General features: G+C 41.9%; 1 protein-coding gene and 1 pseudogene across 1 annotated transcript in view; both read right to left on the bottom strand.

The window, feature by feature from the left end:
• Positions 1-8,405, bottom strand: part of VPS36 (vacuolar protein sorting 36 homolog) — a 37,908-nt gene extending 29,503 nt beyond the window's left edge. The window contains exons 1-2 of the mRNA XM_024230762.3: positions 8,210-8,405; positions 201-269 (exon numbers count right to left, since the gene is read on the bottom strand). Coding sequence (XP_024086530.1) covers positions 201-269; positions 8,210-8,305 — 165 coding nt within the window. The 5' untranslated portion in view covers positions 8,306-8,405. The remainder of the gene's footprint in view (positions 1-200; positions 270-8,209) is intronic.
• Positions 8,406-12,992: 4,587 nt separating this feature from the next.
• LOC112128683 (small nucleolar RNA U3) lies at positions 12,993-13,083 on the bottom strand (annotated as a pseudogene).

Raw genomic sequence — 13,083 nt, 5'->3', positions numbered from 1 at the left:
AAAGAACAAAAAGCTTCAGTGATTTAAAACCTACAATGGTGGCTCACTCCTGTAGTCCCAGCTACTCGGGAGGTTGAGGCCAGGAGAATCACTTGAGCCCAGAGGTTACAGATCAGCCCGGGCAATACAGCGAGACCCTGTCTCTAAAAAATAAATAAACAAAATAAAACCTACAACAGATGCAAAAAACTGTATCTTACATGATTTTTCTGATCTCTCCAAATCAGTCGGTGTGTACTAAGAAGGAGAGTCCCAGCATCAAATTTTATCTAGAAAGAAAGAGCATCACAAAATATTAATAACATATCACTCACTGTGGTTCAGATTTTCTTCTTCATGAATTATACCACGCTAAATTAATCATATAAATAAACATTTTACTTTTAGAATAGGCTTATCACAAATTAAAGAGAACCAATGCTACATACTTCATAAGCTATTTGTACAGTCTTGACAGAATTAGAAAAAAATGCAAACAACAACCAGGTATGATACACATTCATACTCTGCAATGCATGCAAAGGTTAAAAAGAAATGATGAGGTAGAACTGCATGGATTACCATAGAACTCTAAGACATTGGATGAGTGGGAAAGAAAGTGATTTACAGCAATTTACAATATTACATATGCAGTATATGTGTGTGTTTGCAGACACACAAGTAGTGAAAAGGGTCTAAAAGGAACACACAATTATCTGTTAACAATCATTATCTCAGAAAAAGTGTGAGGAAAGGGGTAGAAGGGAAGCAAAGAGCTCTTTTTTACCTCTACACTTTACTGATTGAATTTCTTTGCAATTGAATTCATGTATAACACTCATAACATTTTTTAATGAAAACAAAATCCAGGAATAGATACAAATACATACAAAAATAAATATGGATGGAGATTCAATCAATGGCAGTGGGACAACTGGGTTGCCAGGTAGGAAAAAGAAAAACCCACACATCTGGATTTATACCTAATACAATGCACCAAAATGAATTCTAGATGGATCAAACAATTGAGTAAAACACGAAAAAAATTATAAAAGCACTAGAAAAAAATCATGAGATAATTTTTTAAATAATCTGAGGGGAGAAGACCTTTCTAAGAAGGCATAAAACCCATTAGCATTAAACAAAAACCCCCAAATTCATATGTTGAAGCCCTAACCCTCAACGCGATGGTATTTGGCAATGGAGCCTTTGGGAAGTGATTAGGTTTAGAAGATTATGAGGTGGGGCCCTCATGATGGGACTAGTATCCCTTTAAGAAGAGGAAGAGACAGGAGGGCTTCCTCTCCATGAACAGGTGCTGAGAAAAGACCATGCAAGTACACAGGGAAATGGTGGCCATCTGCAAGCCAGGAAGAGTGTCCTTACCAAGAACCAAATGTGCCAGCACCTTGATCTTTCTCCAGAACTACGAGAAATAAACGCCTGTTGTTTAAGCCACCCAGGCTACGCTATTCTGTTTTAGCAGCCGAGCTGACTAGGACATACTCTTTGGGTATGTATCACCTATTCAAAATATAAATTTTTAAATGTTCTTCAAAACTACAATACAATCACAAAGAAATGCCAGCTAGGTCTTCAGGACCAAAACTTTAACCCTCACTACTTCTTATTATGCCCTGAAAGTTACATAAATAAGCAAATTTTAGAGTTGGAACCCAAGAGATTAATAAATTAAACCCCTGTGTTTCTGTTAAAAGCAAGATATATATTGGAAGCTTCTATTAACTCGAGTTACTAGAAAGTGGAATTTGCCACAAGGTAGGACTTCCTTGTGTCCTTTCCAGGAATATCCAGTTATTTTAAAAGTTATATCTGATCCTATCTGATCCTAAGTCTGAGCTAAAAAAAAAAAAAAAAAAAACAGTTACAAGGATAGTCCCATTTATAAGGCAGCCTTACAACATAAATTCTAAGGAAAGCATTTTAGTGAGTGTCCAGTTTATTAAAATAAGACTGAAATTGTTTTGAGTTTAAAATAATATGTTAAAAATATGGCTGGGCGCCGTGGCTCACGCCTATAATCCCAGCACGCCTATAATCCCAGGCCAAGGCGGGTGGATCACGAGGTCAGGATATCGAGACCATCCTGGCTAACACAGTGAAACTCCGTCTCTACTTTAAAAAATACAAAAAAATTAGCTGGGTGTGGTGGCGGGCGCCTGTAGTCCCAGCTACTCAGGAGGCTGAGGCAGGAGAATGGCATGAACCCGGGAGGCGGAGCTTGCAGTGAGCCGAGATCGCGCCACTGCACTCCAGCCTGGGTGACCGAGCAAGACTCCGTTTAAAAAAATATATATATATATACACACACATATATATGTATTTGAAAAGTAAATAACAAATTGGAGCATTACTATATATCATTCTTAAACAATAATTTATGCGGTTGATAATAAAGAGACTTATGATATTAATACAGAAAAAAGCAGGTCTCAAAATACATATAGCATGACTCCACACACAGAATACGCTAAAAGGAACTGCTTATGGGTAGTAGGATTATTGATTATTTCAAGTTTCTCCTTTGGCTTATCCATATTTAACAACTTTGTTACATGTCTAATAAATTAAAAAATCGATCACAGGCATGTATAACTTCATGTAACTCTGAACTATATATAAATCATTTTTTGTTAAATCAAGCACACATAGGACCATGTGTCAAAAAGTCCTTGCATAATAAATAACACACTTCTTGACATACATTTAAAAAAATTGTTTTCTAAGAGTAAGGTCTGATTGTATTATTAATAGCATTAAGTAGTAAATAATATGGTTAGTAAACTTTAACGATAACAGACCATCTAGTCTAAATACACTTCATGAGAGATTGTCCCACCAACAAACTTCAACATGTCAGAGAATAGACCTTATGAGCCCATGTTTTTTTCAGAATCAGAAATAAAACATATGTACTTCTGGCACTTAGTTCAGTCTGGCTTCAAACATTTTGGTTAATCTCATCTATGCAAAACCAAATAACTGAGTTCACAATATTTTTTAAATCTCTTCTTTGCCAATGAATAAATTTCCCTTCTCCAAAAGCAAATATTTAATTATCTTAAGAGTACATAATGCTGGCCGGGCGCCGTGGCTCATGCCTGTAATCCCAGCACTTTGGGAGGCCAAGGAAGGCGGATCACGAGGTCAGGAGATCGAGACCATCCTGGCTAACACGGTGAAACCTCGTCTCTACTAAAAATACAAAAAATTAGCCAGGCTTGGTGGCGGGCACCTGTAGTCCCAGCTACTCGGGAGGCTGAGGCAGGAGAATGGCGTGAACTCGGGAGGTGGAGCTTGCAGAGCGCTGAGATCGTGCCATTGCACTCCAGCCTGGGTGACAGAGGGAGACTCCATCTCACAAAAAAAAAAAAAAAAAAAGGCCGGGCGCAGTGGCTCACGCCTGTAATCCCAGCACTTTGGGAGGCCTAGGCGGGCGGATCACAAGGTCAGGAGATCGAGACCATCCTGACTAACACGGTGAAACCCTGTTTCTACTAAAAATACAAAAAAAAATTGCCGGGTGTGGTAGCGGGTGCCTGTAGTCCCAGCTATTTGGGAGGTGGAGGCAGGAGAATGGCGTGAACCCGGAAGGCGGAGCTTGCAGTGAGCGGAGATCGCGCCACTGCACTCCAGCCTGGGCGACAGAGCGAGACTCTGTCTCAAAAACAAAAGAAAAAAAAAAAAAAAAAAAAAAAAGGCCGGGCGCCTTGGCTCACGCCTGTAATCCCAGCATTTTGGGAGGCCGAGGCAGGCGGATCAAGAGGTCAGGAGTTCAAGACCAGCCTGACCAACATGGTGAAACCCCGTCCCTACTAAAAATACAAAAAAAAAAAAAAAAATTGCCAGGCGTGGTGGCGGGCGCCTGTAATCCCAGCTACTGGGGAGGCTGAGGTAGGAGAAACGCTTGAACCCGGGAAGCAGAGGTTGCAGTGAGCCAAGATCGCACCACTGCACTCCAGCCTGGGCAACAGAGCGAGATTCCGTCTCAAAAAAAAAAAAAAAAAAAAAGTACATAATGCTGCATTATAGAACATAATAGTTCTGATTAAGAAACTTTGTATGTTATCTTACTGAAATCCAAGCACATACATGTTAATTTAAGGCTGGAGCCAGCCTATGTTCCACTGCTACTTCAATTAACAATGTGCAAATGTAAAATGTTGCTGCTCTAAGTGAAGAAATTGTGTAACAGTTCCCTTTCGGGATTCCAGTAGATTAAGATCTAAACCTGATAGTCAAGTTTAGGCTGGTTTGCTTACACCACTCAGAACCTAGAATAATTTTAACTGCTTAAAAATTGAAATAACTTCAGCACTCACTGAAAAGTTCTTAACCTGTTTTTTTTTAATTTACATTTTTTCTGTTAACAAAAGTCATGCATGTTCAGTGTTGAAAATCTGGAAAATATTTAGAGTCTGAAAAAGAAAATGAAATAATAACTCATACCAGCCAGAGTGTGTATGTATATATACACAGATGTTTATGTATACATATATAATCTTTAAACAGAATATGATAGTTTTATAACTATTATTAATAGTATAGTTAGAAAATATAGTTAGCAGCCTATCATTGGCAATTCCTCATGCTAATTAGGGCATGCCATAATTTTTTTTTTTTTTTTGAGATGGAGTTTCTTGTTGCCCAGGCTGGAGTGCGACGGTGCGATCTGGGCTCACGGCAACCTCTGCCACCCGGGTTCAAGCCATTCTCCTGCCTCAGCCTCCCGAGTAGCTGGGATTACAGGCACCCGCCACCACGCCCAGCTAATTTTTTGTATTTTTAGTAGAGATGGGGTTTTACCATGTTGGCCAGGCTGGTCTTAAACTCCTGACCTCAGATGATCCACCCGCCTCAGCCTCTCAAAGTGCTAGGATTACAGGCATGAGCCACCACGCCTGGCCCCATGCCATAATTTAATTAACCAACCCCTATGGTGGACATTCAGATTGCTTCCAATTTTTCCATATATAATAATATTATATGTAATATATAATAATGCTGAGATGAGCATTCTCATATGTAATATTTTTATGCATTTCTGATTATTTCCCAAGGGTAAATTCCTAAAAGTGAGTTAGCTGAAAAAGAATAAACAATTTTCTAAAACTTCTGATATATGCTGCCAACTTGCCACTTTACACATTACTAACCTTACATTATTTTTTAAATTGGCTGAGGCTACAGAAGTGTCTGAATTCAAACAAATGACCTGTCTACACTGCTTATGAAAGTAACACATTATCTAGTCATAATAAGCCCATGAAAACTGTGCCTGTATAAACAAGCAAGTATGCATGTATTCATTAAGAGGCACTTGCGCAGTGGGAAGAGCAGTCCATTGGATCTGGTTTGCAATTCTAGCTCCACCAGTTACTAGTTGTGTGACCTTAGACAGCTCACAGTTTTCTCAGCTATCAACTGTGGGGTCTCAGTTCCGTCTTTGGGAAGATTAGCTGTATTAAACATTACATCAAGGGTGACACCGGTGACTGCTACATTATGAAGTCTTTTTTTGTTTGTTTTTGAGACAGAATCTCGCTCTGTTGCCTAGGCTGGAGTGCAGTGGCACAATCTCGGCTCACTGTAGCTCCATGAACAAAGCACAGGCTTTGAGTCTGATCAACAGAGATTTAAATCTTCTCTCTGTGGATCTTAGGCAAGTCACTGTATCTCTTGGTGTTACTTTCTCATTCAGTAAAATACCTCATATTCTGATGAGAGGATTAAATGAGATGACATATACAGCTCTTGGCTCATAGTAGGTACTTTAATTATTCAGGTTTAAAAAAAATGTGTTTCACGTCCACAATCAGCCAGGAGATACAAGGATGAGCAAGGCATACCTTCTGTGCTCCAGAAACATCAGACTAGTCTAGAAGACAGCCATGCGCAAGCTTGCCCAGGGAATGGGTTGGGATGCAAAACTATGAAGATTAAGCAATCTAGACTGCAGTCCCTAGGCCAAAGGAGCGAGTGAGGCATCCTAAAAGGGAGACTAATTTCATCAGATTTGGGGGCTAATGTGTGTAGCCTTGTACAGTCTCTAGCACCTCTGGAAACCTTCCAACAGATGAAGGAAGCCAGGATACCGCACCTTCCCCCAGGAGTCAGCCTATGTCTCATTCAGGCTAGGGACCGCATAGCTGCAAGGCAGCTCAGCAAGTCACTAAGTCCAGCTTTGGGGCACAGTGGCAGTGGTAAGGAGACTCCTCTTAGAGCTCCACTCCAATTTCAAGCTTTTAGAAGAGTTAATTCTGGACTAGATCACAGGGTCTAAAGCAATGTTTTCCCCATGATTTGTTTCTTAAACCTCTGACATCTATATACTTGTCTGCTAATACAAGCAGCAAAAATTTTAAAGTAAAAATTAAAACCTGCTGGTTCAACAATGTATCTTTCATATAAAACTACTAATGGTTGTGATTTTACACAATCTATCACAGCTATACTGCCTGCCAGCAAAGGTGTTCCTAGTCTTCAAATTGGAGTTCCATAGAACAGTATCATGCCATGCTCTGCAAAAGCATGACTTCCTAGTGCTCCCTCAGGGAGTGGCACTGGAGGAGTCTCTGAGGACAGATCTACCACTGTCAACATTCAGTTCCTCTCAAAGGGGAGGCAAAATCAAAACGCCGAGGAAGGGGAGGTGGATTAACCTTCCCATTTAAAATAGTCACAAAGATGTAAATTGGTAAGAAAGGGGAAAAAAATAGCTTGTCACTCTAATCCGGGGATGGAAGACTCATCTTGAGATCAAGGTAAAGTGCTAAAGCAGGCTGGGCACAGTGGCTCAAGAGCCTGTAATCCCAGCTGTTTGAGTGGCCCAGGCGGGCGGATCATTTGAGGTCAGGAGTTTGAGACCAGCCTGGCCAATGTGGTGAAACCCTGTCTCTACTAAATATGCAAAAATTAGCCGGGCGTGGTTGCAGGCGCCTGTAATCCCAGTTACTCAGGAGGCTGAGGCAGGAGAATCGCTTGAATCCGGGAGGCGGAGGTTGCAGTGAGCCCAGATCGCGCCACTGCACTCCAGCCTGGCGATAGAGCGAGACTCTGTCTCAAAATAAACAAATTAATTAATTAAATTAAGAAGTGCTAAGGCAGTAAGTGAAGTTAGGTCCAAGCAAATTATTTAAGGAAAAGACCTTTACTCAATAATACAGGCAACACAGCCCATAGAAAATGCCCTAAGAGAGTCAGAGGACCTGGGTCCAATGTCACCTGTGCCTCTAAATAGCTGTAAGCACTTACCAGGAAAAGCTGAGTTGAGGAACTTATATCAAAGTACAGCGGAAAGTGTCGTTAATAAAATGGCAAGGGAAGAGAGGTAGCAAATTAAAACTTCTGGAAACCAAAAATGCTCGTGGGTAAATGAGTTTTAAAATTTTTCTAATTCCAGTTTATCCATTTCAATCCAGGACAAGATATTTCATAGTTTCAACAAAGTATCTACAAAATATTTACTTACACTTCCTATTTCTCCTCTCGATTTGCAAACGCACCTTCTAAGATTTACGCTTGCATTACAAGGCACGGTCTACTGTTAATGTAACACTTTACAAAACACGCTCAGAACGCCTTTCTAAAGCAATTAGAAAACAAAACAAAAACTCAATAGCCTTTGGCAAGGGCATTCCAATGAGGCACTGATACCTCTTTAGGAAATCCTTTCGAAGCAATCCCTCACCCCTCTGCCCAGATATGCTAATTCCTCCGACTGCTTAAGGTCCAAGCTAAAGCTTCCGCTGGGGCACGGACTGTACGGCCACCGCGCCCTCCTCACAGAAAGGCGGAACCGGGCTGTCCGGTGCCGACGCCTAGGTTGGTGTCGTCAGGGGGTCTGGAACCACGCCAAGGAAGTCGACCGCCCGATCGCCGCCCGGCGCCCGCAGACGGCGAGCGCTCCTTCTCCCGGGCACTGCAGCTGTGCGCTCCCGGGAGCATTCCGGGCGGAGGGAAGCGGCCGCGATCCGCGCCTGCTGGGAACCGTGCCAAAGTTGGGACCCGCGCGGGGGAGGCAGCCGAGCGCCCCACGCCGCGTACTACCGACCGGCGGGGAGCGCAAGAGCGCTGCGCCCCGCACAGAGGCCTGCAGGGCCGCCGAGGGCCGTGAGCTAGGCCGGGGACCGGGCCGCGCCGAGCCGGGCCGCGCGCCCACCGGGGGTCCCTTCCGCTAGCCCGTTGGGAAGGCTGGCCGACGCCCTACCTTCTCCTCGCCATCGTAGATTCGCACCCCGCGCTGCTGGATCACCAGGGTCTCGTTGATCTCCAGGAGGCCGCTGGTCCAAACGAAGCGGTCCATGGCCGCTGCCACCCAGCCCCGGCGCTCCGGGGCCGCGAGCAGCGCGCCGGGCAGCCTGCGGCGCCCCCTAGCGTCGGACGGGACGGAAGCGGGTCGGGGCGGGTGAGGGAGGGAGAGAGCGGCCTGGCAGCGAGGGGGCGCGGCTGCGAGGTGCGCCAGGGGACGTGGAGACGTGCGTGGAGCGCCCCCTGGCGGTCCATCAGCCGCCGGCCTTTTAGAACCCTTGGTCAGCAGGCGGTCCACCCCATTCTAAATTCAGAGCTTACAGGGACTCGAGGGAGCCCCGACCACAGCTTGGACTTGCTTATTGTGCATTATGCCTGCATGTTTGTGGCAGTTTTCTTGTCAGTGCCCAGAATGTTACCACATTCATTAATGATTGTAAATAATCATAACCCCTCTCTTTCAAATGAATATTTATGGCACGCATTGTTTCTATGCAGCTGCAGTTAGTACTACCTGTGCTCCTCTTTTTTTTCCCTTTAAGATTATATTGTAACACAAAGGATAAATGCTTCAGGTAACGGATACCTCATTTACTCTGATGTGTTTTTTTTTCTTTTATTATTATTACTATTATTATTATTATTATTATACTTAGGTTTTATGGTACATGTGCGCAATGTGCAGGTAAGTTACATATGTATACATGTGCCATGCTGGTGCACTGCACCCACCAACTCGTCATCTAGCATTAGGTATATCTCCCAATGCTATCCCTCCCCCCTCCCCCCACCCCACAACAGTCCCCGAAGTGTGATGTTCCCCTTCCTGTGTCCATGTGTTCTCATTGTTCAATTCCCACCTATGAGTGAGAATATGCGGTGTTTGGTTTTTTGTTCTTGCGATAGTTTACTGAGAATGATGATTTCCAATTTCATCCATGTCCCTACAAAGGACATGAACTCATCATTTTTTATGGCTGCATAGTATTCCATGGTGTATATGTGCCACATTTTCTTAATCCAGTCTATCATTGTTGGACATTTGGGTTGGTTCCAAGTCTTTGCTATTGTGAATAATGCGGCAATAAACATACGTGTGCATGTGTCTTTATAGCAGCATGATTTATAGTCCTTTGGGTATATACCCAGTAATGGGATGGCTGGGTCGAATGGAATTTCTAGTTCTAGATCCCTGAGGAATCGCCACACTGACTTCCACAAGGGCTGAACTAGTTTACAGTCCCACCAACAGTGCAAAAGTGTTCCTATTTCTCCACATCCTCTCCAGCACCTGTTGTTTCCTGACTTTTTAATGATTGCCATTCTAACTGCTGTGAGATGGTATCTCATTGTGGTTTTGATTTGCATTTCTCTGATGGCCAGTGATGGTGAGCATTTTTTCATGTGTTTTTTGGCTGCATAAATGTCTTCTTTTGAGAAGTGTCTGTTCATGTCCTTTGCCCACTTTTTGATGGGGTTGTTTGTTTTTTTCTTGTAAATTTGTTGGAGTTCATTGTAGATTCTGGATATTAGCCCTTTGTCAGATGAGTAGGTTGCGAAAATTTTCTCCCATTTTGTAGGTTGCCTGTTCACTCTGATGGTAGTTTCCTTTGCTGTGCAGAAGCTCTTTAGTTTAATTAGATCCCATTTGTCAATTTTGGCTTTTGTTGCCATTGCTTTTGGTGTTTTAGACATGAAGTCCTTGCCCATGCCTATGTCCTGAATGGTAATGCCTAGGTTTTCTTCTAGGGTTTTTATGGTTTTAGGTCTAACATTTAAGTCTTTAATCCATCTTGAATTGATTTTTGTATAAGGTGTAAGGAAGGGATCCAGTTTCAGCTTTCTACATATGGCTAGCCAGTTTTCCCAGCACCATTTATTAAATAGGGAATCCTTTCCCCATTTCTTGTTTTTGTCAGGTTTGTCAAAGATCAGATACTTGTAGATATGTGGCATTATTTCTGAGGGCTCTGTTCTGTTCCATTGATCTATATCTCTGTTTTGGTACCAGTACCATGCTGTTTTGGTTACTGTAGCCTTGTAGTATAGTTTGAAGTCAGGTAGTGTGATGCCTCCAGCTTTGTTCTTTTGGCTTAGGATTGACTTGGCGATGCGGGCTCTTTTTTGGTTCCATATGAACTTTAAAGTAGTTTTTTCCAATTCTGTGAAGAAAGTCATTGGTAGCTTGATGGGGATGGCATTGAATCTGTAAATTACTTTGGGAAGGATGGCCATTTTCATGATATTGATTCTTCCTACCCATGAGCATGGAATGTTCTTCCATTTGTTTGTATCCTCTTTTATTTCCTTGAGCAGTGGTTTGTAGTTCTCCTTGAAGAGGTCTTTCACATCCCTTGTAAGTTGGATTCCTAGGTATTTTATTCTCTTTGAAGCAATTGTGAATGGGAGTTCACTCATGATTTGGCTCTCTGTTTGTCTGTTATTGATGTATAAGAATGCTTGTGATTTTTGCACATTGATTTTGTATCCTGAGACTTTGCTGAAGTTGCTTATCAGCTTAAGGAGATTTTGGGCTGAGACAATGGGGTTTTCTAGATATACTATCATGTCATCTGCAAACAGGGACAATTTGACTTCCTCTTTTCCTAATTGAATACCCTTGATTTCCTTCTCTTGCCTAATTGCCCTGGCCAGAACTTCCAACACTATGTTGAATAGAAGTGGTGAGAGAGGGCATCCCTGTCTTGTGCCAGTTTTCAAAGGGAATGCTTCCAGTTTTTGCCCATTCAGTATGATATTGGCTGTGGGTTTGTCATAAATAGCTCTTATTATTTTGAGATACATCCCATCAATTCCTACTTTATTGAGAGTTTTTAGCATGAAGGGTTGTTGAATTTTGTCAAAGGCCTTTTCTGCATCTATTGAGATAATCATGTGGTTTTTGTCTTTGGTTCTGTTTATATGCTGGATTACATTTATTGATTTGCGTATATTGAACCAGCCTTGCATCCCAGGGATGAAGCCCACTTGATCATGGTGGATAAGCTTTTTGATGTGCTGCTGGATTCTGTTTGCCAGTATTTTATTGAGGATTTTTGCATCAATGTTCATCAAGGATATTGGTCTCAAATTCTCTTTTTTTGTTGTGTCTCTGCCAGGCTTTGGTATCAGGATGATGCTGGCCTCATAAAATGAGTTAGGGAGGATTCCCTTTTTTTTCTATTGATTGGAATAGTTTCAGAAGGAATGGTACCAGCTCCTCCTTGTACCTCTGGTAGAATTCGGCTGTGAACCCATCTGGTCCTGGACTTTTTTTGGTTGGTAAGCTGTTGATTATTGCCACAATTTCAGCTCCTGTTATTGGTCTATTCAGAGATTCAACTTCTTCCTGGTTTAGTCTTGGGAGGGTGTATGTGTTGAGGAATTTATCCATTTCTTCTAGATTTTCTAGTTTATTTGCATAGAGGTGTTTGTAATATTCTCTGATGGTAGTTTGTATTTCTGTGGGATCGGTGGTGATATCCCCTTTATCATTTTTTATTGCATCTATTTGATTCTTCTCTCTTTTTTTCTTTATTAATCTTGCTAGCGGTCTATCAGTTTTGTTGATCCTTTCAAAAAACCAGCTCCTGGATTCATTTATTTTTTGAAGGGTTTTTTGTGTCTCTATTTCCTTCAGTTCTGCTCTGATTTTAGTTATTTCTTGCCTTCTGCTAGCTTTCGAATGTGTTTGCTCTTGCTTTTCTAGTTCTTTTAATTGCGATGTTAGGGTGTCAATTTTGGATCTTTCCTGCTTTCTCTTGTGGGCATTTAGTGCTATAAATTTCCCTCTACACACTGCTTTGAATGCATCCCAGAGATTCTGGTATGTTGTGTCTTGGTTCTCGTTGGTTTCAAAGAACATCTTTATTTCTGCCTTCATTTCGTTATGTACCCAGTAGTCATTCAGGAGCAGGTTGTTCAGTTTCCACGTAGTTGAGCGGTTTTGAGTGAGATTCTTAATCCTGAGTTCTAGCTTGATTGTACTGTGATCTGAGAGACAGTTTGTTACAATTTCTGTTCTTTTACATTTATTGAGGAGAGCTTTACTTCCAAGTATATGGTCAATTTTGGAATAGGTGTGGTGTGGTGCTGAAAAAAATGTATATTCTGTTGATTTGGGGTGGAGAGTTCTGTAGATGTCTATTAGGTCCGCTTGGTGCAGAGCTGAGTTCAATTCCTGGGTATCCTTGTTGACTTTCTGTCTCGTTGATCTGTCTAATGTTGACAGTGGGGTGTTAAAGTCTCCCATTATTAATGTGTGGGAGTCTAAGTCTCTTTGTAGGTCACTCAGGACTTGCTTTATGAATCTGGGTGCTCCTGTATTGGGTGCATATATATTTAGGATAGTTAGCTCTTCTTGTTGAATTAATCCCTTTACCATTATGTAATGGCCTTCTTTGTCTCTTTTGATCTTTGTTGGTTTAAAGTCTGTTTTATCAGAGACTAGGATTGCAACCCCTGCCTTTTTTTGTTTTCCATTTGCTTGGTAGATCTTCCTCCATCCTTTTATTTTGAGCCTATGTGTGTCTCTGCACGTGAGATGGGTTTCCTGAATACAGCACACTGATGGGTCTTGGGTCTTTATCCAATTTGCCAGTCTGTGTCTTTTAATTGGAGCATTTAGTCCATTTACATTTAAAGTTAATATTGTTATGTGTGAATTTGATCCTGTCATTATGATGTTAGCTGGATATTTTGCTCGTTAGTTGATGCAGTCTCTTCCTAGTCTCGATGGTCTTACCATTTGAGCTAATCCCCCCGGTGCTCTACACGTTCAGAGAAACTTCTCTAGTAACGAACTATAGAAATGATCCCTGAAAGTATAGTCTT

This window comes from Pongo abelii, chromosome 14 (genome assembly GCF_028885655.2).
Source record: "Pongo abelii isolate AG06213 chromosome 14, NHGRI_mPonAbe1-v2.0_pri, whole genome shotgun sequence".
Lineage (NCBI taxonomy): Eukaryota > Metazoa > Chordata > Mammalia > Primates > Hominidae > Pongo > Pongo abelii.
The sequence above is the reverse complement of the archived record's forward strand: the minus strand, read 5'-3'. Positions and strand labels throughout refer to the sequence as shown.